This window comes from Drosophila novamexicana, unplaced genomic scaffold (assembly GCF_003285875.2).
Source record: "Drosophila novamexicana strain 15010-1031.04,08,12 unplaced genomic scaffold, DnovRS2.1 tig00000770-arrow-pilon, whole genome shotgun sequence".
Lineage (NCBI taxonomy): Eukaryota > Metazoa > Arthropoda > Insecta > Diptera > Drosophilidae > Drosophila > Drosophila novamexicana.
The window spans coordinates 340,358-361,365 of NW_020824821.1; the positions used below are offsets into that span (position 1 = coordinate 340,358).

Genomic DNA, 21,008 nt, shown 5'->3' on the forward strand with positions numbered 1-21,008 from the left:
ACTAAATATATAATAAATATATTTGCATTAAGTTTTAAGCGATTATCATAAGTGATAACAGCTAAATTAAATACATTTTCCCTAAATTAAATAATAAGGCTTAAGGGTTTTTCAGTATTTTTCAAAAGTATGGATGTAAGTATATATATGAGTACCTCATGTACTGTCCACAACTATTCGACTAATTATTAATTATTATTATTTAATTATTATTATTAATTTCAATTATTTATGCATGGTATGAGTGTTGGCTACCTGTATCTGCTCTTTTCAGTGCCGAAAAAATGTATGCTGTCACAAATCTATTCCCAGTATATTATATATACGTAGATTGAAATGCTAGCAGACAAAAGCATATGCCTCGAATATAACCGCATGAGCGGATACCCAGGACAACAAGGACTTTAGCTACTCGTGGGTGTGAGTGTATGTTGGAACTCAACGTGTCAACTAAAATATTCAAACAGTGCTCATGAATTGTGCACAAGCTTGTTAAATATTCATTCATTTGTCGGACCACAAGTGTTTGGGGATGGCAAATGCAAAACGTAAATGTTTGAAAAGTCTTGCTCTTACGCCACGCAAACAGACACACACCACACACACGTTTAGCCTGGTAACAAATATACTTTTGTTTTAGCCAACGTTTCAGCAAATAGCAAAACTGACTAAAAAATAGTATTTTTTATGTGGCGAGTAGCCATTTGCAAAATTTGTGGTTGTCGAAGCTGGTTTTTGTAGAAGTCAGAATACAAAATGTTGTATCCTGGTTTTTATTGGATTTTTGGAAAAAAGAAATGCCAACCAAAAAAGTAAAGTAAAGTATAAGACTTTTAATAATTTTGGGATAAGTTCCTTCGATATTATAGTTTTGGTTCCCAAGTCATAAGATCATATTTATCAACTAATTCTTTAGTTCTTAAACGCTGCTCAAACTATGTGGCATTATGTTAAGAGAGGACATTTTGAATACATGATTTGTAACTGCAGTCAGAAAGCTGTTTAGTCCCTGTCCGACTGTTTTTCAAACAGATCTTTGCTCTTTTAAAGCCTACAGCCTGATATACATATATCTCTCTATATGTCGGCTATTTCTATCATGACTGTGTACATTATTGAGTTTTATGTCCAGAAGACAAGAGGTTGCGTTACATTCCCGTCTATTGATACTGATCGAGAATATTAATGTTTCAACGTCGGACGGTTAATTAAGCTAATGGTATTCTTGATACCGACAACGTGCTTCCGACACACACACACGTGTAAGGGACGTGTCGCAGTCAAGTGGCTGAGCAATTCTTGGTGTAATTGTGGTTGATAAGTGGGGAACTGGGCCCTATATAAGCGGTGCAGTTGTGCATTTGGTCGTACAGTGGAAAAGTTTTTACTCCCAACGGTGAAAGTAACGCACAGGACTATCTACAACAATGAGAGTTTGTAAGTTGCGGACTGGGCTGGTTATTTGGGTCTATACTAAATGCTTCTGTTGTCCTTTGCAGACAACTTGCTGCTGCTCACACTTGTGATTACCCTCTCTGCTCTGGCTGCAAGCGGAGAGGCACAGAAGCCTGATTGTGCGGAGCACATTAATGGCCTTTCCTTTGCGGATCCCATCAGCTGTTCCAGCTTCTATGTTTGCCTGCGCGGCCGTGCGCTGCGAAGGGAATGTGCTCATGGCCTCTACTTCGATCCCAGGACCCAAATATGCAACCTACCGAGCCTTGTGGAATGCCACAATGGAGATCGCAGTAGTGCTATAGTCTCTGGGCATGATCACGAAGGGCATTTAGCGGCATCAAGTGGTAAAGCTCCTTGCGAAACAACTCCAAAGCCCCCATGTGATAAGCCAACAATACCCCCCTGTGAAAAAACAACCATCTCACCGCCACAAGCAGATACAACACCGTGCACGACCACAACTTCTTCTACAACTCCTTGCACAACCACATCGTCAACAACGACAACAACAACCACCACCACAACATCTACAACAACGACCACAACAACCACAACACCTTGTACAACGACATCGACAACAACGACTACAACAACCTCTACGACAACAACATCTACAACAACGACCACAACAACGACTACAACAACCACAACGACAACACCTTGCACAACGACAACGACGTCGACAACAACGACTACAACAACCTCTACGACAACAACATCTACAACAACGACCACAACAACGACTACAACAACCACAACGACAACACCTTGCACAACGACAACGACGTCGACAACAACGACTACAACAACCTCTACGACAACAACATCTACAACAACGACCACAACAACGACTACAACAACCACAACGACAACACCTTGCACAACGACAACGACGTCGACAACAACAACAACTTCAACAACGAGCACAACAACCACAACAACACCTTGCACAACGACGTCGACAACAACGACTACAACAACCTCTACGACAACAACATCTACAACAACGACCACAACAACGACTACAACAACCACAACGACAACACCTTGCACAACGACAACGACGTCGACAACAACAACAACTTCAACAACGAGCACAACAACCACAACAACACCTTGCACAACGACGTCGACAACAACGACGACAACAACCACAACAACAACAACAACTACAACAACGACCACAACAACCACAACAACAACAACAACTACAACAACGACCACAACAACAACAACAACTACAACAACGACCACAACAACCACAACAACAACACCTTGCACAACGACAACAACGACGACGACAACAACAACCACAACAACGACTACAACAACCACAACGTCGACAACAACAACAACGACCACAACAACGACGACCACAACAACGACGACCACGACAACAACGACAACTCCTTGCACAACAACAACGACAACGACGACAACGACAACAACAACGACCACAACAACGACGACAACAACGACTACAACAACCACAACGACAACCACAACAACGACCACAACAACGACTACAACAACAACACCTTGCACAACGACAACGACGTCGACAACAACGACTACAACAACCACAACAACAACACCTTGCACAACGACAACGACGTCGACAACAACAACAACTTCAACAACGAGCACAACAACCACAACAACACCTTGCACAACGACGTCGACAACAACGACGACAACAACCACAACAACAACAACAACTACAACAACGACCACAACAACCACAACAACAACAACAACTACAGCAACGACCACAACAACAACACCTTGCACAACGACAACAACGACGACCACAACAACGACTACAACAACCACAACGTCGACAACAACAACAACGACCACAACAACGACCACAACAACGACCACAACAACGACGACCACAACAACGACGACCACGACAACAACGACAACTCCTTGCACAACAACAACGACAACGACGACGACGACAACAACAACGACCACAACAACGACGACAACAACAACTACAACAACCACCCCAACAACAACACCTTGCACAACGACAACAACGACGACCACAACAACGACTACAACAACCACAACGTCGACAACAACAACAACGACCACAACAACGACGACCACAACAACGACGACCACGACAACAACGACAACTCCTTGCACAACAACAACGACAACGACGACGACGACAACAACAACGACCACAACAACGACGACAACAACGACCACAACAACAACTACAACAGCACCTTGCACAACGACAACGACGTCGACAACAACAACAACTACAACAACGACTACAACAACAACACCTTGCACAACGACAACGACGTCGACAACAACAACAACCACCACAACGACCACAACAACCACAACGACTACAACAACCACAACAACAACACCTTGCACAACGACTACAACAACCACAACGACAACCACAACAACGACCACAACAACGACTACAACAACCACTACAACAACACCTTGCACAACGACAACGACATCAACAACAACAACGACCACAAAAACGACTACAACCACTACAACAACAAAAACAACAACGACAACAACAACAACAACGACTCCTTGTACAACGACAACGACTACAACCACAAAGCATATACCGACAACACCTTGCATAACAACAACAACAGCCTGTAAGACAACTACTAAGGAGCCGTGCCCGTCCACAAGGCCCCCTTGCACCACGACTGTTGCTCCATGCACTACAACAACACCACCCTGTACGACAACAACCACACCGTGCACGACAAAAAAACCTACCAATAGGCCTGAAGAGGTTGTTAAAGCTATCGTAAGCAACTCAGCTGAAGCCCTGTCTTCCGTCCGCGACTGCCAGGGTCTCGAGGACGGTACATTCTTCACAAACACCAGACATTGCCGCCGCTTCTACGTTTGCCGCAACAACCGCGCCAGGCATCAGCTCTGCCCGGCCGGCCAATGGTTCGATCGTGAGCTGAAGGTCTGTCGCAACCGCCGTGAGGTAACCAACTGTGCAGCCAGCCGCAACTAAGTGATGCTCCGAATTCGAATACTTGGACACAGTACTGCAATTGTACCCGGACTTATCGCATCTGACCTAACGACAAATTTTCTCTCTACTACATATATACTACACTTAAAAAAAAAATAACTCTTACTTCTTTCTATTCTATCAATCAAATGTAATAAAGCAGCATTTACAAAAACGTAAAAACCTATTGTCTTTTATAAACTATTATTTAAAATATACCAGTTTAGATTTTTCGAAAAATTATTGTCTGCAGACAAATTTTAGCTGGCATCTTGAAAAAATAAGACAGCATATATTGATTAATTAATGTAAAATAAAGTACTCAAAAGTGTTGTAAAACGCAAAAAGGTTTTATGAAAATTTCCAATAATAAGAATTTTAGACTAATCAAATTAACTATATTAAAAATGAAATACATTTTTTTTAATATAATATGCATAGAATAGTTTTTGCAAACAATATAAATATTCTATAGCGGATAGTTAAAGAGGTTGTATATCTTATCAAAGGTTTTCAAAAGATAAAATAACATAGCTTATATTAACTGGCTAACTCGTTAGGTATTCATGATAAATTTTACTTAATGAATCAGGATTGATTAAAGTTGTTGTCTGACCTACTGAAATTGTGAGCTAAACGAGAAGCCCACGAAGGATTTTCTGGTTGAGCTGCTCGACTAATTAGTCAGCATTTGAAAATAATTGCTTTCATTTTGGCACCGTTTTTCACTGCCAATAGGCGCAGTGCCTCACTCAGGCGATTGCAAATTGAATGCATGTATGTGAGCATGTTACAACAACAGATTTGTCAGTGTGTGTGTGTGCGCGCGCACATACCTAAAGTAAAAAGGATGTCATCCCAGTAACTGGAAATACGATATTAATCATAGAGCACTTTGCTGGCGATGGCGGGCTCCCGCTTCACATTCTGACAGCGACAAGGGCAGCCTCTCATCACTCGCCGCTGTCTGTTGCACGTTCCCTCTTGCCGTCTTGAAAAGCCACACCCCTTCTGTGTGTTTTTCTCTCGACAGCCAATCATAGTTTTCACACTCTAGTTAACAACATTGTCACCGAGTTTCAGTCAATTCAGTTAAAAAAAAGAGAGAGAAAAAATTTGTTTGACGTTGCCATCTTTTATACCCTGAACCCATTAAAAATGGGTAAAAAGGGTATATTCTATTTGTGCAAATGAAAATGTATATCACAGGCAGAAGGCAGTATATCCGACCCCCCAAAGTATATATATTCTTGATCAGCATTAACACTCGAGTCGATCTAGCCATGTCCGTCCGTCCGTCATCGGTATGTATGAACGCAAGAATATCAAAACCTATAAGAGCTAGAGACTTTCAATTTAGATGTAAGTCCTCCTATTGCCTGCGCAGATTGAGTTTGTTTCCGATAATCGATAACTAACCCCGTTTTCAAGTAATCGATAAATATCTATATCAAAATCATGTTTTTTGGGCAATTTTGGTAAATAATAAGAGCTAGAGTCACCAACCTTGACATATAACTTCTAGAATAGTATACATATTTGCATTTGGCGTTGGATGAAGATGGCTTAGGGTATCCCCTAGTCGGGAGCTTGCGACTAAAACCCTTTACTTATTTTTCTTTTTTTGTGACTTTCTTTTCAGTCTACACATATACCCTGCCCCTAACTCATTTCAATGCACAATTTTTCAGCCATTTTGCTGTTCGGTTGGAATTTTCCTTTTTGACATTAGCTTAGCTCTGAACACTACGTGTTTCGGAGGAAAAAAGTGTGTTCCAGCGTTGACATTTTAAGTTAATTTGCATAGAGCCGCAAAAATTTCACAATGGTTGTCATGGGGTGGATGTATTAAGGGGCTTGGTTGAAAACTTTTGCTTACCTCTGCTGCTGTCTGATATTAAAAACTAAATGGTCCGCAATTACTGAAATTTAACATACATTAGAGTGTATGCAAATATGTTTCAACACATGCAGGGATATACATATATGTCTGGGTATATGCAAAAGCTCTCTATATGTAAGTACATACCCTTGGCAATTTTCATGAATACTCAGTTGTTCTGCATTTGTTGTCTGCTTTATTCTAAATGACACTAAATTCAAAAAAGGGGAATTTAATAAAAATCTTTTATAAAATATATTTTTGTTTTAAATTAACTTTATTATATAAGAGCCTATTGCGAATTTGCAAATTAAAGTATTATACAATTTTCGATTGAAGTTTAAAGTAAATCAAATACATTTATGATAAATGGGATATACCATAATAATTAATAATAACAAGCCAGCATTTTCTGTTTAATACTGAGTTTTTGCTTCATCGAAGACACACATCCATACACTAGCAGGGACGCGAACCTGCGCTCTCTTTGTTCTCATCTCTAGCGTAAGATAGTGATATTCCATTTAATAACTACTTAAACATTAAATGCTTTATTTCTATTACCTTATGTATTTGTCATTTATCTTTATGGGTAAATCATTACTTATATTGCCCACCAATTTAAGCCACAATTTAACTTTTTGAGAATACACAAATATTGTATGGTACAATGATATACTATAGAAAATTTCATTATCGGTTAAGAAAAACCCAAAGTTAGGTTTTACTGCGCAATTGGATGGGGGCACCATGCGCAAATTCCAAGAATTACTGTATACATGTATACACACAGATTCATGCGCGTCTGCTTCGATTCTATCAACAACATCGGAATCTATCAACAGTGATTGTTATCTGTACAGCTATTTTAATACGTTTGTTTCCTCAATAATACCACTAACCAAACAACATTTATACGTCAATTTTAATTGCTCGGACCTTAATTGGCAAATCTTGTTGCAGCGCAACTCTCTAAGCGCATTCGAAGGGACTGCATTTCTATCGCTACTTGTCCTCTGGCCCATCATAACAGCCAAGCCAGATACAGCTGCTCACCCCTTCCCCCCTTTCCGTTTCCCAACGTGTATCCCATATTAATGAATGCTCAAGCTGAGCAGGGAGCGCTATATGGCTAAGAGCTGTAATTCCGCACAGAAATTCACAATGCCATCAAATATGCGCGCATAAACCAAGTAGCAGCCCGCACCCACAGCCCGCATCCACATCCGCAAGGGATCACACTTGTCTATTCGCGTTTTACACAGCGGCTGCAAACTGACGAGCTACCTCTCAACTACTGGCAACTGCTGGCACCTCCACCTGCCTGTAGTACCCAATTTCCGGTGCTTGCGTAAATACATTATGCAGCTTACAACTACTTATCGGGATGCAGCTGCAAGCTACCATGGGCTACATTTGCACTCTATGTGCAATTTTTCGAGAGCTTTAATTTTTACTGAAATATAAATATAACGAGAGCTCACAATTTACTGTGAACTTGTTTTTCATGTTTCATGTAAGTTAACAGGTGCTCTGTTATACGTCAAAAATGTTAGTTAACGTGCATACATAAACTTATGTTCAACATCAGAAATGTTAAATAACATAGTTATGCAGCAGAAAAGGTAGTCAACTTTCTGTTTGGAATATCTGTTAAATATTAAAAATGCAAATAAGCTTTCTGTTATGCACCAGGAATGTTAGCCTACCTTCTGTTAACTACCAAACATATTTGCTTACATTCTTTTGTGTGCTCTAACTATTCATCTTTGTGTTTAGCTTTAATCGTGCCTTATAACGGCACAGCCCATAGTGTGGCAGCAGGCAGCTGACTTGGCTGGGTTTTTGGATTTGGTGGCAGCTACGTGGCGTAAAGTGGCAAATTCAAGGCGCAACTTTTGTCGATACAAGCGGCAAGTGTCGGGAAGCTGGGCGCCTGTAAGCATGCAATAAAAGTGCATGGCAAAGCTGTGCAAAAGGTGAAGATTACGCACTGAATGCGAATGCCAGTCTTTGGCCCAGACGCTGCAAGTGACTCGTTTTTTTTTTACCCTGAACCCATTGAAAATGGTTAAAAAGCGTATATTGTATTTGTGCAAAATGCAAATGTATGTAACAGGCAGAAGGAAGCATCTCTGACCCCATAAAGTTTATATATTCTTGATCAGCATCAATAGCCGAGTCGATCTAGCCATGTCCGTCTGTCTGTCCGTCCGTCCGTCCTTTCGTCCGTCCGTATGTATGAACGCAAGTATCTCAGAACCTATAAGAGCTAGAGAAATTTTAGATGTAGGTGCTCCTAGTGCCTGCACAGATTGAGTTTGTTTCCGATAATCGATAACTTACTCCATTTCCAAGCAATCGATAAAAAAATCGATATCGACATCCTGTTTTTTGAGCAATTTTGGTAAGTGTTAAGAGCTATAGTCACCAAACTTGATATGTTGCTGATAGAATATTATATATATATCAAGTATCATTTCATTTTATACATATCGCCACCTCCCCGCTAACACCCTAGAGCTATAAATCATGTTAATAACCCAACTTATAATGCCAACCAATCTAAGCCACAATTTTAATGCAATTGACTTATTGAGAATACACAAATATTCTATGGTACACTAAGATATACTGTAGAAAATTTCATTAGGATCGATTATGAAAAACCAAAGTTATATGTAATTGCGTAATTGAATGGGCAGCTGGCGAAACCATCAATGAAAAACCTGCTTTTGGTGTTGGAATAAAAGGGTTCAGGGTATTCCCTAGTCGGTAGCTCCCGACTAGAACCTCTTACTTGTTTTTTTTTTTATTTGCTTTTGCTGTGTTGCAAAATGTTGGTGAGGGAATTCGCACATTTGTGTCAGCTGAACCGCAGACACTGAGAGACAGTGGGACATACTCGCTGCACACTGTTCGCATGACAAACATGTGCGATACGCCACTTGCACCTTTAGTCTATTTACACACACACACTTACCCGCAAGCCCGCACGGCCCTCCGCCAACTGCTCATAAAAGTTAAGGACTTGCATAACTTCTGGCATTTATGAGCGCTTTTCACTTGCTCTCAGCAGCTTCGTCTTGCGCTTTCCGCATGCTTCATTACGCAAATGCCGTGTTTTCAAATTATTTAACATGCAGCCGCCAACCGCCACCCCCAACCCGCTTTTGCGCTTGTTAGCCGCATTTTTGTATGCGCGCGACAAACTCTCTACTTTGGTGGTTTAGTGCGCGCGTATCTGGGCTATCGGCGAGTGGCAGGGAGGTGTCTGCTGATTAGCGTCGCATTTGTGCCATACTTGCATTTTGTAAGCCCTTCGTAGTGCCATAAACACGTTTAGCTGCCACTCAAATTGTCACTGCGATAGTTTTGTGTGAACTGCTTCTACGAGACTCACAGAAAACCATAAACATACATTTCGTGAAATCTGTTTTTTATTTCCGAAAACCCCAAGCTATCATTATGCATTAGGCATACTGCTTCAGAAATTATCAGATGTTTTGGTATATATATACCTAATTATGAAGTAATAATTATAACAATATAAATAAGTTAAACAATAACAAGAGGTTCTCGTCGAGAGCTCCCGACTAGGGGATACCCTGAACCCTGTTCTTCCAATATCAAATATATATATACCTATATATATTCTATTTTGGAAGCTATATGTCAAGTTTGGTGACTCTAGATCTTATTATTTACCAAAATTGCCCAAAAAACAGGATATCGAGTAAGTTATCGATTATCGGAAACAAACTCGATCTGCGCTTAGTGTTAGTTAGTGTTGTTAATAACGAAAGGCGTGTATTATTCAATACCAAGTCTGCAAGAGAAATATTGGATATTGATGTTCATATTTTGTTCCCTCAACAGTAAAATATAGATTTATTGAACCTGATAAAACCCATGCTGGCGCCTTAATATTATAAATTCAAGGTTCTGTTCCACCGCATTTGACTTAAAAGCATCATCAACTTTACGAAAATGTTTGCTTATTTGAACTCAACTGTTAACCCCAATCCCACCTTCCACCAGAAGGCTGCACAGCGGCTTCCCTAATGCCGTAGTTACTCAAGAGTTAAGTTATTTAAGGGTAATTATGAGTGTTAACAGTAAATGATATTGCAAGCAATCTGTAGCATAATAAATAATTAAAATGCGGCATTCAAATGAAATGCCGGAGAATTAATGAATATGAAAACCACGTCATTGGCCAAAAAGGTGCCATAACGACAGCCAGTTGGCTTTTACATCATTATTTCATTAAGTGTCTGCCCAAGACAGAAACCCTCTGCTAAACTGGAGGAGCGGGCGCTTGCATTTAGCAAGCCAGACGCAACTGTAATTCAACTTGAGGCGCCACCTTGACCTCGCCCAATGCTCGGCAGTTAGTCAACGAGCTTGCAGAGTGAGCTCAAGGGTCAGGTAGGGATGGGCGGTGTCTGGAATGGGGCATAGCTCATTAACAAACATCAGTTACAAATGTTGTGAATTACTTAAGGAATTAATATTCTATGCTTTACACAGCGAACAGCAGGCAGCAGAGCTTAAGCACCCGCGGCTGCATACATACCAGACATTCAGCCCATAAGCTCTTTCCGAGTAGGGCTCTTTACATTCAGCCCCCTCCCTAGCAAATGAGCAGCAGTCACAAGTCTCTAGTATATTTCTTAAATCATGCTTGCTTAGCTTTAGCGTACCCTGTGGCGTATACTTAATGCGAAGTAATTCATTTATATACACACACAGTCCATCAGCTGGCATGAGCTTGCCTGTCGTGTCCAATTCTTATTCCCCCTCGTCATCATCATCAATATCATAATCTTCTTCATCGTTGATTAGAACGTTGATAATGGCACAGCTTATTTGCCTGGGACTTGGCCAATGACTGCTCCCCAGTCGCTGATGCTACCACATAGTTGGAGCTCCCAAAGCACACTGTGGAATTAATGAAGATTTTATGCGCCCTTAACTTGTAAGTATAAACGAATAAAACGCTTGGATTTCTGACGTTTAAGCACTAATTCGAACAAAGCTGAAGTTCGTTTAACAAAAATTCAATTTTTTAGCATATTACTTGCAAACCCTTCCTTTTATACTGGCTAGTCCGCCTGGCAGATGGACTGACTAATTGAATGACTCGTGACTCCGTAAGAGGAAAGTCAAATTTTTATGGAAATTGCCAACCGCTTGTGTGGAAAACTGACGGGAAATAGTTTTCCAAAACTTTTTTGCGTGCTATCCGAGACGGGGAGTTATACGCGATACGGGTAGATTTGAGCTCAGCTGATATTTTTTTTATAAGCACATTTTCGTTCACTTTTACGAAAGTCAGCGCGTGATTCATAATTTTACAGTTGCTAAGAGCAGAACAACTTAGAAATGGGGAATCATCTATTAAAGATCCCATAAACTGAGCGCTGAACCCAACTTCCAAACTCTGTGGCCTCTATAAAACAAATGTCAGAGTCTTAAATTTATTTTGAAACGCAGTTTTACTGCCAATGCCGAGGGGCCAGTCATCGGAACTAATCGAATTGCTGTCTTCTTTTCTCACATGAACAAAACTTAGACTCAAGTGACCATAAAAAGGGAGTAGGCTGTCTCCGTTTCGAACAATTCAAGTTTGAGCTCCGTCCTGTGCGCACCATGACTCAAATCCTATTGCCGATCGCGTTGCTCTGTCTGTTCGCAGCATCAACCCTCAGCAATCCCCTGCTCGTGGAGTTGCCAAATGGAGAACTGCGGGGACGCGACAATGGATTATATTACAGCTACGAGTCAATACCTTATGCCGAGCCACCTATCGATGATCTGTGCTTGGAAGAACCTCGTCCCTACACCGAAAGATGGGAAAATACCTTTGACGCGACTCGGCCCCCAGTAGAGTGCCTGCAGTGGAGTCAACTCATTTCACAGCCAAATAAACTGACGGGAAGCGAGGACTGTCTGACCGTCAGCATATACAAGCCAAAGAATCTGACTCGCTCCTCCTTTCCGGTAGTGGCGCATATATTTGGCGGTGGCTGGTCGTTTGGTGGTGCGATCGATGACGGAGTCGAGCCCTTCATGAACAGCGGCAATGTGATCGTGGTGAAGATCAACCACAGAGTGGGAGCGCTTGGTTTTTTGAGCACTGGCGATTCTGTGATTCCGGGCAACTTCGGACTAAAGGATCAGCGTCTGGCAATCAAATGGATCAGGAACAACATAGCACGCTTTGGCGGGGATCCACATAATATAATTCTTCTCGGTTTCGGTACAGGCGGCTCCTCGGTGCATTTGCAGCTTATGCACAAGGATATGGAGCAGCTGGTGAAGGGGGCCATCTCCATTAGTGGAACTGCAACGGTTCCCTGGGCTGTACAGGCCAATGCACGTGATCTAGCATTCCGATATGGCAAACTCTTGGGTTGTAATAACCCCAAAACGTCACGGGAGCTGAAAGATTGCCTGAAAAAAACCGATGCTGAAGAATTCGTCAGCACCTTAAGGCATCTTCAGGTGTTTGACTATGTGCCTTTTGGTCCGTTTGGCCCAGTCGTAGAGTCCCCCGAAGTGGATAGCCCATTCCTCACCGAGCTGCCCCTCGACACCATCAGAAGTGGAAACTTTGCTCAAGTGCCTTGGTTGGCCAGCTACACACCTGAGAATGGTATCTATAACGCCGCTCTTCTTTTAGCTAAGGACGCCAATGGTAAGGAGAGGATTGAAGAGTTGAACACTCGCTGGAACGAACTGGCTCCATACTTCTTGGCTTACCCATACACATTGAAGAGGACTGAAATGAATGCTCATTCTCAGAAACTGAAACATCAATATCTAGGATATAAGAACTTCAGCGTCGAAAACTATTTCGATGTGCAACGCTTGTTTACAAACGAGTTGTTCAAAAAAGGCATCGAACTGTCATTAGATGCACATCGTAAGCACGGAACCAGCCCCGTCTATGCGTACGTCTATGACAACCCCGCGGATAATTCGCTGGCACAATTCCTGTCCAAGAGATCTGATATATTCTTGGGTAAAATAATTGTTAATGGTTCGATATTGGTGCAGTAACTAATGTCAATTGAACTATTCTCAGGCACCGGAATGGGCGACGATTACTATCTCTTGATGAACAATCCACTGCGTGAACCGCTGCGAGCTGACGAGAAAATCGTTTCATGGAAGCTAGTCAAGATGGTGGAAGATTTTGCCGCGCACGAGACCTTGGTCTATGACGACTGTGTGTTCCCAAGCAATTTGGGCAAAAAGAAATTCCAGTTGGTGGTCATAGGACGCAACTATTGCAAGCAACTGGAAGTGGATCGTTTGCCCGACACGGTGTCCAACAATCTGCCACCAAATCCAATTGTAATTTACTGAGCCGATCTCTATGAAGCGATCACATTAATAGTCGATGGGTGTAAATTTGTATAAATGTATATGTGGGTACTGTAATCTTTGGCAAATAAATCATGGCATTATTTAAAATCTCAAAAGCTTCACAGTCGACTAAGAACGACTTCTTATTCACAATTTACGGTCACACTTTTACTTTTATTCCCTTCGATATCTATCTCTTTTTTTCTCTCACTCACTCTCTCTCTCTTGGCTTCTCCTTCGTGGCTAAATACTATAACTTCACCACGAATTCGAATGCGTCCATCATACTACCCACAGAAAAAGGAACTAATAAAATAAACTAAAAAAGAACATTTCTTTTGCAATGTTGTGTGAAATTGAGTGTGAGCTCTGATTGTTTTACCCAGTTGCAAGTGTTTAGTAGAAAAATGTTGAAAAATTACAAAAGCAAGGAATACGCGAGTTAACGAGTTAAAATAACCAAAGGAGTAAAAGCGTGTGCTTAGATTAATTTAAATTTAAACGTTTTTCTTTTTTTTTCACAAAAATTAAAAAAACATGCAGCCAAGTGCAAGTGTTCATTAGAAAAGTGTGGAAAAATTACAAAATACTCGAATTAACAAATTAAATTGGCCAAAGAATTAAAAGCGTGTGCTTAGATGAATTTAAATGTAAATGTTTTTTTTCTATATTTCACAAAAATTAAAAGAAATACCTATATTTATCTACCTATATTTATATAGACAACTTTACATTGGGATGCTCGTTGATGTGTTCTTAGAGACTTTTTCAAAATAAAAGAATTCAATTCTTTTAATATCTTATCAATATTTAAAAATAAATGGAACCCAATTTCATATATTTCTAAATATTTAATGTTTTTCTTTTGCGCACAAGCTTAGCTCATTTGATATGTATATAAATTATTTATTTTTTACGACAGTTTTTTTTATGGTTTTTGTTATTAGTCAAATGTTTTGCACTTTGCCCCTAACAGGTCAAATGTCATATTTTTTATCACTTTTTTAAACTCCAATGCAAATGTAAATTATTCTCCAACTCAGTAAAGGTACATAAAATTCAAAAATCATCTAGTTAAGAGTTGCCATAAAAAGCTGCTGACTTTCTGGGCTGGCTGCAGTTTGCATTGGGATCCGTTTAGTGTACATTATGAATTATTGCTGTATTATTGTGGCCGCAGTGCTGTGCGTATGGCCCACAACTTGCTTGTCTGATCCACTGTTGGTAAGGCTGCCATACGGTACGCTGCGTGGACGCGATCGCGGAATATATTACACGTACGAGTCCGTGCCTTACGCAGAGCCACCCGTAGGCCCTCTGCGCTTCGAGGCACCCAAGCCATTTGCTGGAAAATGGAAGGAAACCTTTGATGCTACAAGGCCGTCGGCGGAGTGCTTGCAGTGGAGCCATTTTGTCACGACACCTGATCAATTGACGGGCAGCGAGGACTGTCTGACAGTAAGCATATACAAGCCAAAGAACTCGACTCGCCGCACTTTTCCGGTGGTGGCAAGTATATTTGGCGGTGCCTGGTCGTTTGGCGGAACTCTTGAGGACGGAGCTAGGGGATTCATGGACAGCGGCAATGTGATCGTGGTGAAGATCAACCATAGAGTGGGAATTTTGGGCTTTGCCAACACTGGCGATGCCGGCTGGTCGGGCAACTATGCACTGAAAGATCAGCGTCTGGCAATCAAATGGATAAAGGAGCACATTGGGTATTTCGGTGGAGATCCCAATAGCATATTACTCTTTGGTTTCTCCTCAGGAGCTGGTTCCGTGCATCTTCAGCTCATGAACGAGGACATGAAAGGCATTTTGAAGGGCGTCTACTCGATGAGCGGAAACGCAGTGTCGTCCTGGTCTATGCAGCCAAGTGGTATTGAGCAGGCGTATGAATTGGGTCGAGTTTTAGGTTGCGGCAGTCCCAATAATACAGCCGAGCTGAAGATGTGCCTGCAAGCGGTGGATGCGAATGAATTAGCCAGATCATTTAAGCACTTTTTAGTCTATGACTATATTCCATTTGCTCCATTTGGACCCACTGTGGAGCCCGAGGACACAGTTGATCCCTTCATTACCAAGCTACCCATTGACATAATAAAGAGTGGAAAGTTTGCACAAGTCCCATGGTTGGCTGGCTACACGCCAGAGGAGGGTATCTACAATGCCGCCATATTTCTTGCAAAAGAGCCGAATGGCAAAGAGAGGATATATGAGCTTAACACACGCTGGTACGAATTGGCGCCCTACTTATTCTCCTATCGCAACACAATGAACCGAAGGGAAAGGGACAGCCACTCTCGAAAGCTAAGGCAACATTATATGGGCAATCGGAGGTTCAGCATCGAGAACTATTGGGACTTCCAGCGCATGTTTACGAACGAGATATTCAAGAACGGCATCGAGCTGGGCGTAGATCTGCAGCGAAAGTATGGAAAGAGTCCAGTTTATGTGTACATTTACGACAATCCATCTGACCATTCGTTTGGACAGTTACTGGCAAAGCGCAGCGACGTGTTCCTAGGTACGATAATTATTAAAGGTTCGCAGCTGACCAACTAACCAATGCCAATACAACAATTTACAGGCACGGCACATGGCGACGATTATTTCCTCATGATGAACAATCCAATACGCGAGCCGCTGCGACCTGACGAGAAAGTCATCTCATGGAAGCTCGTCAAGATGGTGGAAGGTTTTCTTGAAAGCGGGGACTTTGTCTATGACAACTGCGCCTTCCCCGACAATGTGGGCCAAAAGCAATTCCAGCTGATGGTCATTCAACGCACCAGCTGCAAAGTGCGGAAAGTGGATCGCTTGCCCGATACTGTCTCCAGCAATCTCCCACCAAGCCCAGTTGTTGTTTACTAATGGGATCAGTTGGACTGGCGGTCAGAAGTTTTCACTGTGGCAAGCTGGCGGTAAGGGTATATTTTTCTAACCAGTTTTTAATGCGCATAATTAAAATTCAGATCCAGAGCTAAAATAAAAATGCTAAAGTCAAATTTACAATATTATTTGTTATTTGTGCACAAGTGCTCAACAATTCATACAAAATGAATTGTGTTCTTATGCTAAGAATTGAACAAGAACTTAAAAAAAAAATTGGTTCCAGTTGTGCTTCTAGTCAGCCATTAATTTAGCCCAGACAAAACCTTAAAACTAATAAACCAAGCTTACATTAGGCTTAAATGCAGTTTGGGCTACTTTATGAACGATTTAAGTTTAATTTCGTGATTGATCTAGTTTTATACCATTCGATGGGGATATTATAATTTTATCGTTAAATGTGTAACGCCTAGAAGCAGACATCTCCGAACCCTATAAAGGATATATATTCTTCATCAGCATCAATCGCCGAGTCAGGTTACCCATATCCGTCTGACTTTTTCTAGTTCTCAGGCTATCGTCTTATGTAACTTTACCTACGCCCGTCTTTCTGTTAAATGATCACTATCACAAAAAGCTATTATAGGATTGATCGCTCGAATTTAATTTAATTCTTTAAAAAACAAATCTTTTTGTTTAAAAATATATATTGGAAAAAATATGACCTTATTGTTTTCACTTATTATAAATTAACCAAAAATTGTCCATACCTGACGACTATGTGTGTAAAATGGCATTTAATCTGCGGCGTGCCGTTTTTATACCCTGAATCAATTAAAAATGGGTATGAGGGTATATTGTATTTGTGCAAAATCCAAATGTATGTAACAGGCAGAAGGAAGCATCTCCGACCCCATAAAGTATATATATTCTTGATCAGCATCAATAGCCGAGTCGATCTAGCCATGTCCGTTTGTCTGTCTGTCTGTCCGTCCGTCCGTCCGTCCGTATGTATGAACGTAAGGATCTCAGAACCTATAACAGCTAGAGACTTGAAATTGATGTAGGTGCTCCTAGTTCCCGCGCAGATCGAGTTTGTTTTCGATAACCGATAACTTACTCCGTTTCCACGCAATCGATAAAAATCGATATCAACATCCTGTTTTTTTTTTAGCAAATTGGGTAAATAATAAGAGCTAGAGCCACCAAACATGATATGTTGCTTCTAGAATATTATAGATATTGCAAGTATCGTTCATTTCATACCTATCGCCACCTCCCCGCTACCACCATAGAGCTATAAATCAAGTAAATAACCCAACTTTTATTGCCGACCAATTTAAACCACAATTTAAATGCAATTGACTTTTTCAGAATACACAAATATTCTATGGTACAATAAGATATACTGTAGAAAATTTCATAAAGATCGGTTAAGAAAAACCAAACTTATATGCAACTGCGCAATTGAATGGGGCAGCGGCTTTAAGAATTTCTGTATACATGTACACACACACATTCATGCGCGTCTGCTTCGCATTCTAATAGCATGGTAATTGCATCTTTTTTTGTAATGTTATTTTAGTTCCTTTTTTATCATATGTACTTGTTTGTTGGTGTGGCTGTTGAGTAGAGGCATAGCAAGTGGTGCGGTCTGTCGCAAGTTCGACCCCTGCCAAGGGAACATTTTTTATTAATTTATTTGGTGTTGGAATAAGAGGGTTCAGGGTATCCCCTAGTCGGGAGCTCCCGACTAGAACCTCTTTCTTGTTTTTTTGTGTATTTATTGCCTTTTTCAATCGTAGCCAATTTGAATATAATTTGAAGCAGTTCAATTGTAAATGCAATTAGCGAATTTTGAATATTATATATATGTTTATATGTATATATTTGTAGAATATTATATTTCTGGAATTATACTGAATTACTTGGATTGTAACTTATGGACACATAAACATATACTTATATGTATGCATGTGCTGTTATATCATAGCCTTCAAGCCAGGCAATCTTGTTGTTTATTTTTTCGCTCTGTTAGTTTTTTTTTCGCATTTAGCTGTCACATTGATTGCCACATACCGATTTGCCAGTTGATAGAGTGAATCTCATATTTCATATTTGGTCATGCATCTAATTGGCTGTATGGCGTGCGAGAGAATTAGTTGAGAAATTAGTTGTGATTGCAGTGCATATAAACAAATACTTGCCACAGACTAGACTAGTGTGAACCAAGACTCGCTCGAGTGTAAATCATGAATGATATCATGATTACGGTCGCCTTGATTTACTTAGCGGCGGCAGCTTCATTTGCCGATCCTCTTTTAGTTGAACTGCCAAATGGAAAACTACGTGGGCGCGATAACGAGGGGTATTACAGCTACGAGTCGATACCCTATGCGGAGCCACCTGTGGGTAAGCTACGCCTCGAGGTCCCACAGCCATACTTACAGCAGTGGAAGGACGTCTTCGATGCGAGCAGGCCGCCCGTGCTCTGCATGCAATGGAATCAGTTTGTCGACGGGGAAGATAAGCTAATAGGCACGGAGGATTGCCTCACTGTTAACGTGTACAAGCCGAAAAACTCGAGTCGCAGCACTTTTCCTGTTCTGGTCAATATTCATGGCGGCGCCTTCATGTTCAGCGGACCTGTTCAGCACGGCCACGATCCCATTATGGTCAGAGGAAATGCTATTGTGGTGAAGATCGCCTATCGACTTGGTCCGCTTGGTTTCTTAAGCGCCAAAGACGCCGCCTTGTCGGGCAACTTTGGACTGAAGGATCAGCGCTTGGCTCTGCGCTGGATCAAACAAAACATTGCCCGCTTCGGTGGAGATCCGGAGAATATACTCGTGCTGGGTCACTCAGCTGGTGGTGCCTCCGTGCATCTGCAGCTACTGCAAGAGGAGTTCAGCCAGCTGGCAAAGACGGCTTTTTCAATTAGTGGAAATGCACTCGATCCTTGGGTGGTGCAACCAGGTGCACGTCGACGCACCTTCGATTTGGGCCGCATTGTGGGCTGCGGCTTGCTAAGTGACTCTATTGAGCTCAAAAAGTGCCTTCAGTCGAAGGATGCGTCGCAAATAGTCACCGCAGTGCGTCAGTTCCTCGTCATTGATTATGTACCATTTACTCCCTTCGGCCCTGTGATAGAGTCCGTCGATGCAGCTGAACCTTTCCTCACTCAGCACCCCGTTGACATTATCAAGAGTGGAAAGTTTGCCCAATTGCCTTGGTTAGTATCGTACACCCAGGAGGATGGCACTTACAATGCTGCTCTTCTGGCGCAACAATCCAATGGAAGAGAGCTGATTGAGGAGCTGAACAGTCGCTGGTACGAGTTAGCACCCCATTTCCTGTTCTATCGTGACTCTAAGAAAACAATTGAGGAAATGGACGACTACTCGCGGGACCTGAGGCAAGAATATCTGGGAAATCGAAACTTTAGCTTGGAGAACTACTTGGATGTGCAGCGCATATTTACCGATGTGCTGTTCAGAAATGACACCATACGCTCTATAGAGCTGCATGCTAAGTATGGAAAGAGTCCAGTTTATGGCTATGTCTATGATAATCCCCCTGTTCGGGGCAGTGCCCAACAGCTAGCTAAGCGGGATGATATTTATTTTGGTGAGAAACGGATATATATATATAAAGTATTCCTTAACTGAATTCACTTGATATGCTTATAGGCACAGGACATGGCGATGATTATGTGCTCATATTCGACAAGCCAAACACTCAACTCCGTGCTGACGAGAAGATCATTTCCAAGAATTTAATTAGCATGCTGGAGGGATTTGTACAAAGCGACACTGGAGCCTTGACCTATGACAAGTGCGTGCTTCGAGATAATGTTGGCCAAAATATGCTCCAACTGCTTGACATCAAGAGCAACAGCTGTGAAAATATGGAAGTAAATCTTTTCCATTAGACAGCAAAAGTTTTATATTTAATAGTTGTTCGATTGATTTGTAGCGTTAAATGCACGCATATGCTGATAAATAGAATAATCTGTTCTGTTCTACTTATTCTTATACCCTGAACTCATGAAAAATGGGTATGATATTTTCGTGCAAATGTTTGTGGCAGGCAGAAGGCAACCATGACCGTCCGTCCGTCCATCTTTTTGTACATGCCATGTAAGTGTAAGCGAAAACTACAAAAACTATAGTTTCTTTATTGTAAAATATATTTTCTTATGTTTAAGCAGAACAAGTTTATAGTAACTGTCGATCTTAAGATATGACATGGGTTTGGGGTATCTTCTAATCGGGCACTCCCGACCCCAGCACACTTACTTATCAGTGTCCATGTTAAAACTCAATCGCTCTGCGTGATGCGAGCGCAGATAATGAGTATCAATAAAATTAGAGAGTCGAATCGTGAAGAAAAATAATACAGCTCAGTGGATTGTCTCCGCTGAGAACAGTT

At 41.4% G+C, this 21,008-nt stretch overlaps 5 protein-coding genes across 5 annotated transcripts in view; all 5 read left to right on the forward strand.

Annotated features, from left to right (window-relative positions):
* The window catches only part of LOC115763842 (mucin-5AC-like), a 76,580-nt gene that overhangs the window by 32,459 nt on the left and 23,113 nt on the right, over window positions 1–21,008 (forward strand). The gene's annotated exons all lie outside the window — the stretch shown is intronic.
* On the forward strand, window positions 1,372–4,669 carry LOC115763753 (mucin-2-like). Its single transcript, XM_030706466.1, has 3 exons — window positions 1,372–1,437; window positions 1,500–3,961; window positions 4,001–4,669. The coding sequence occupies exons 1-3, from the start codon at window positions 1,428–1,430 to the stop codon at window positions 4,484–4,486; spliced, it is 2,958 nt and encodes a 985-aa protein (XP_030562326.1). The 5' UTR covers window positions 1,372–1,427; the 3' UTR covers window positions 4,487–4,669.
* On the forward strand, window positions 11,996–13,844 carry LOC115763844 (esterase S). Its single transcript, XM_030706613.1, has 2 exons — window positions 11,996–13,398; window positions 13,462–13,844. Exons 1-2 carry the CDS (start codon window positions 12,024–12,026, stop codon window positions 13,743–13,745), a joined length of 1,659 nt encoding a protein of 552 aa, XP_030562473.1. The 5' UTR covers window positions 11,996–12,023; the 3' UTR covers window positions 13,746–13,844.
* On the forward strand, window positions 14,871–16,674 carry LOC115763843 (esterase S-like). The gene is made up of 2 exons (XM_030706611.1): window positions 14,871–16,272; window positions 16,336–16,674. Exons 1-2 carry the CDS (start codon window positions 14,895–14,897, stop codon window positions 16,617–16,619), a joined length of 1,662 nt encoding a protein of 553 aa, XP_030562471.1. The 5' UTR covers window positions 14,871–14,894; the 3' UTR covers window positions 16,620–16,674.
* LOC115763845 (esterase-5B-like) lies at window positions 18,707–20,964 on the forward strand. The gene is made up of 2 exons (XM_030706614.1): window positions 18,707–20,204; window positions 20,267–20,964. The coding sequence occupies exons 1-2, from the start codon at window positions 18,830–18,832 to the stop codon at window positions 20,506–20,508; spliced, it is 1,617 nt and encodes a 538-aa protein (XP_030562474.1). The 5' UTR covers window positions 18,707–18,829; the 3' UTR covers window positions 20,509–20,964.

Bases quoted from the DNA above. Each gene is read 5' to 3' on its own strand.
- LOC115763753 (XM_030706466.1), top strand. The intron at 3,962-4,000 runs ACAACAACGACC...ACCACTACAACA, and splicing joins CAACGACAACGACATCAACA to ACAAAAACAACAACGACAAC.
- LOC115763844 (XM_030706613.1), top strand. From the start codon at position 12,024: ATGACTCAAATCCTATTGCCGATCGCGTTGCTCTGTCTGTTCGCAGCA. The intron at 13,399-13,461 runs GTAAAATAATTG...AACTATTCTCAG, and splicing joins GAGATCTGATATATTCTTGG to GCACCGGAATGGGCGACGAT.
- LOC115763843 (XM_030706611.1), top strand. From the start codon at position 14,895: ATGAATTATTGCTGTATTATTGTGGCCGCAGTGCTGTGCGTATGGCCC. The intron at 16,273-16,335 runs GTACGATAATTA...AACAATTTACAG, and splicing joins GCGCAGCGACGTGTTCCTAG to GCACGGCACATGGCGACGAT.
- LOC115763845 (XM_030706614.1), top strand. From the start codon at position 18,830: ATGAATGATATCATGATTACGGTCGCCTTGATTTACTTAGCGGCGGCA. The intron at 20,205-20,266 runs GTGAGAAACGGA...ATATGCTTATAG, and splicing joins GCGGGATGATATTTATTTTG to GCACAGGACATGGCGATGAT.